General features: G+C 56.8%; 1 protein-coding gene across 1 annotated transcript; it reads left to right on the plus strand.

The window, feature by feature from the left end:
• Positions 1 to 106: 106 nt before the first annotated feature.
• Positions 107 to 1,228, plus strand: PHACADRAFT_208332 (uncharacterized protein; the record flags this gene model as incomplete). Its single annotated transcript, XM_007394977.1, has 4 exons — positions 107 to 134; positions 200 to 378; positions 556 to 666; positions 716 to 1,228. The coding sequence occupies 4 exons, from the start codon at positions 107 to 109 to the stop codon at positions 1,226 to 1,228; spliced, it is 831 nt and encodes a 276-aa protein (XP_007395039.1).
• Positions 1,229 to 3,279: the final 2,051 nt, after the last annotated feature.

Raw genomic sequence — 3,279 nt, forward strand, 5'->3', positions numbered from 1 at the left:
CTACGGCATCAACGACGCCGGTCAAAATCGGATGCGGCGCTTTGTCACTGATGACACCAGCTTCAGCGTACTTCCGCCTGCCTAATCGGCCAGCAGTTCCTCATCGATGGCGCCCTCTGCAGGCCTTGGGTACGGTAAGTTCTGTTCAATGCTCCAGCCGCCTTTCCAATCCTGGTGCTCACTTTGTTCCTGAAAGCAGCGGTGTTCGCTTCTCGCACAGCCATTAAACCACGTGCGAGCAAGCTGTCCGAGCGGGCTGTACCCGGAATAGCCCACGAGGCAGACGACCAACCTCCTCGTTGCACGGTGCTTGCTCGTCACTCTGCCTTAGACCAAGCTACAACCCCGAAATCCGTCTTGAACAACATATCCATAATTGTGCATTGTCCTTCTTTGGGACATACTTTCGACGTCGAGGAACCGTCCAGCCGCACGCGCATCCGTTCGACAGCTCGAGGGCACCGCATTGGCTGAAGCAAGCCATCCCTCCGACGCGACGACATTGTGAGTTGCAGCGCAGTCATCATGCCCAGTCTTGCTCACGAGAATGTGTAGGTCCTGGAGTGGGACATTGGTGTATGGGCAAACATGTCGCTGGTAGACTACGCGGTCGCCCTGGCAGTCGTTGTTACTACAAGCTTTTTGAGCCTCGCGGTGGTCATCCAGGTTCGTCGTCGAAGTGTGAAGCAGTTACAATGCTCATGAATTGTGACAGGCATTCGCAGGAATTGTACATGCGAGATCTGGTTGGGAGAGAGAAGACATTGGAGATGCCGTTAACAATGTGCAGCCAGCGAGCTCTGAAGACTCTGGGCTTGGCGACCTAAGGCCCAGCGACCCACAGTACAATGACGCGCAGCTGGACGACCTGGTGCGTGCGGGATTGAGTGAGCCGCAGCCGGTGGAGGATCTGCAGTCGGCAAGGCGTAGCGACCCGTATTCCAGCGACCTACTACCGGAGAGATCCAGCGACCCACATCCCAGCGACCCACAACCCAACGACCCACAACCTAACGACCCACAACCCAACGACCCACACCCCGGTGACCCACACCCAAGCGACCCAAATCCCAGCGACCCACAGCCCAGCAACTCACACCCCATCAGCCCGCAGTCCGGAGATCCGCAGCCAGCAAGTGCCAGCGACCACGACCTGCAGCTGGTGAAGTCTAGCGACCCGCGCCCGGTGAGAACCATCGTTGGACATTCATCCTACATAGACTCATAACAATTACCATAGGCTTGCCCAGGCGTGGAACATCGGGGGGTGGTGTGCTGTGGGTGCGGAAATCCAATCTTCGGTGTACGTCACAAGTGTGTGGAATGCATGGGGTTCGACCTGTGCCAAGACTGCATATCCGTCGTGTCGCTCCGTTCTCAACATGAACACGCCCATACGCTCTTTCCGATCGAGTATCCCTGGGACCACCGCCCATTTCGTGATTTATCGTTAGTGCTACATAACGTTCATCACGGTGTCAAATGTGATGGCTGCTGGCGAGAGCCGGTCATCGGCGTACGTTACAGGTGCCTCTCATGCTGCGGCTTTGATTTCTGCTCTGCATGCTTCAACAACATCAAGAGGCGTTCCGCACATCCTATCTCTCACGAGTTCTTTCCCATCCGAAGCCCAGAAGAAGCAACAAAATTCTTTGCCGCGCGAGACAACGCTCAGACTCCTCCAACTTTCCCGGGAGACCATGGCGTACTCCTTCCCCGGAGAGATGTGACAGGATGCGCCCCCTACGATGCGACCGGTCGACGTTCCGACGCAGCATGCAGCAAATGCAGCGGACTCGCTGTCGAACACTACTGCGTCGACTGTGGTGGCGACTATGGACTCTGTACCGCTTGCGTGAACGATCCGCATGTCCGCATGTCCCACAACCCTCTACATAAATTCACCCCGCTAGAGTCGTCTACGGCACGGCTCGAGTCTGAACCAGATCCATCCTCGGAGCACGACGACATCGCGAGCCAGACCAAGTGCGGTGGCTGCCGACGTCGCATCTTTCGCATCCGACATCAGTGTCTCGAATGCCCCGACTTTTCGCTCTGTCAGCTCTGCATCTCCTCTCTCCAACGGCGCTCGGAGCACGGCATCAGACATCGATTTTTCCCTGTCGAGTACCCGTGGGATGTTGGCACTTTCGAGGCTGTCCGCGCAACATTGAATGCACCGCGCTGTCGAGGCTGTGGCTTCAAGATCTCGTTGGGCTGGCACAAGTGTCTTTCATGTCCAGACTTTGCCTTGTGCTCATGGTGCATGTCGGACCCAGACCTGCGTCTCAAGCACGACCTTGGGCATCCCTTTTTTCCTTACGCACCACACTCCGGGTCTGGAATCGCCGAGCACAAAGCTAGGCGTCAGCAGTTTGCCACATACGCGAATTTGCCCGCCCCGCCATACTCCGGCTTGGAAGGTACTAGCTTCGGCTCGGATGATGATAGGTCCTCTGACGGCGTAAGTCTCTCAACCTCAGTCTGGAATATTTCCTATGTTCGTCCACTGATGCCAAGACTTGATTCTCATTCAGACTGCTACAGAACACAAATTTCTTGTGCAGTCAAGAGTCTTCATTGAGTTATCAGGAACATCTGTGTGTTTCTCATGCGACAATATTCCGTGGACATGCACCACTCCGCGGGTGGCGATCCCTTGTTTCATGGGTTCGCAGCCCACAGAGCTCAGCGATCTCAGCCGGGAACGTGCCCGGGCCGCTATCTGGGGCTCGATACAGATGGCTGCCTCTGGCATCGTGCCTACCCACAACCTTTTCCGGTCTGAGTGTTCAGGCCCAGGCGAGATCTACACTCTCACTCCTCTCACTCCTTCCACCGTCCCTCTCCAGTGCGTACACGTTGGCCAAGGTGCGATACCCGATGCACTCGCCGACATCCCTCGTGGCCTCCTGCCAATTGACGATCTGCTCGCGAAACTCAACAGTGTCCTTGGGACGTCGTATACGCTCGACACCCCTGGTGTCCGTGACTGCTTGGAATACGCGCTCGGCAGTTTGCACGATTTCGGGGAGGTGTATGGGACACTGCGCTCGGAGTGGTCGTGCTGGCGGGGGCCTGAAGACTCTGCCGCAGCACTGGCCAAGATGAAGGAGCGTCGTGATGAGGTTCAACAAAGGCGGGACAATGCCATTCGCGGTCACTCCATCCAGAACTCGCAAATCCCTCCTCGACGTGTGTGGGACCTGTACAGCAACCGAGTCCTCCCATTCCATGTCATGCCTCGGACAGATCACGAGGACGAGGGGTTGCTTGCCC

The sequence above is a fragment of the Phanerochaete carnosa genome (genome assembly GCF_000300595.1).
Source record: "Phanerochaete carnosa HHB-10118-sp unplaced genomic scaffold PHACAscaffold_4, whole genome shotgun sequence".
NCBI lineage: Eukaryota > Fungi > Basidiomycota > Agaricomycetes > Polyporales > Phanerochaetaceae > Phanerochaete > Phanerochaete carnosa.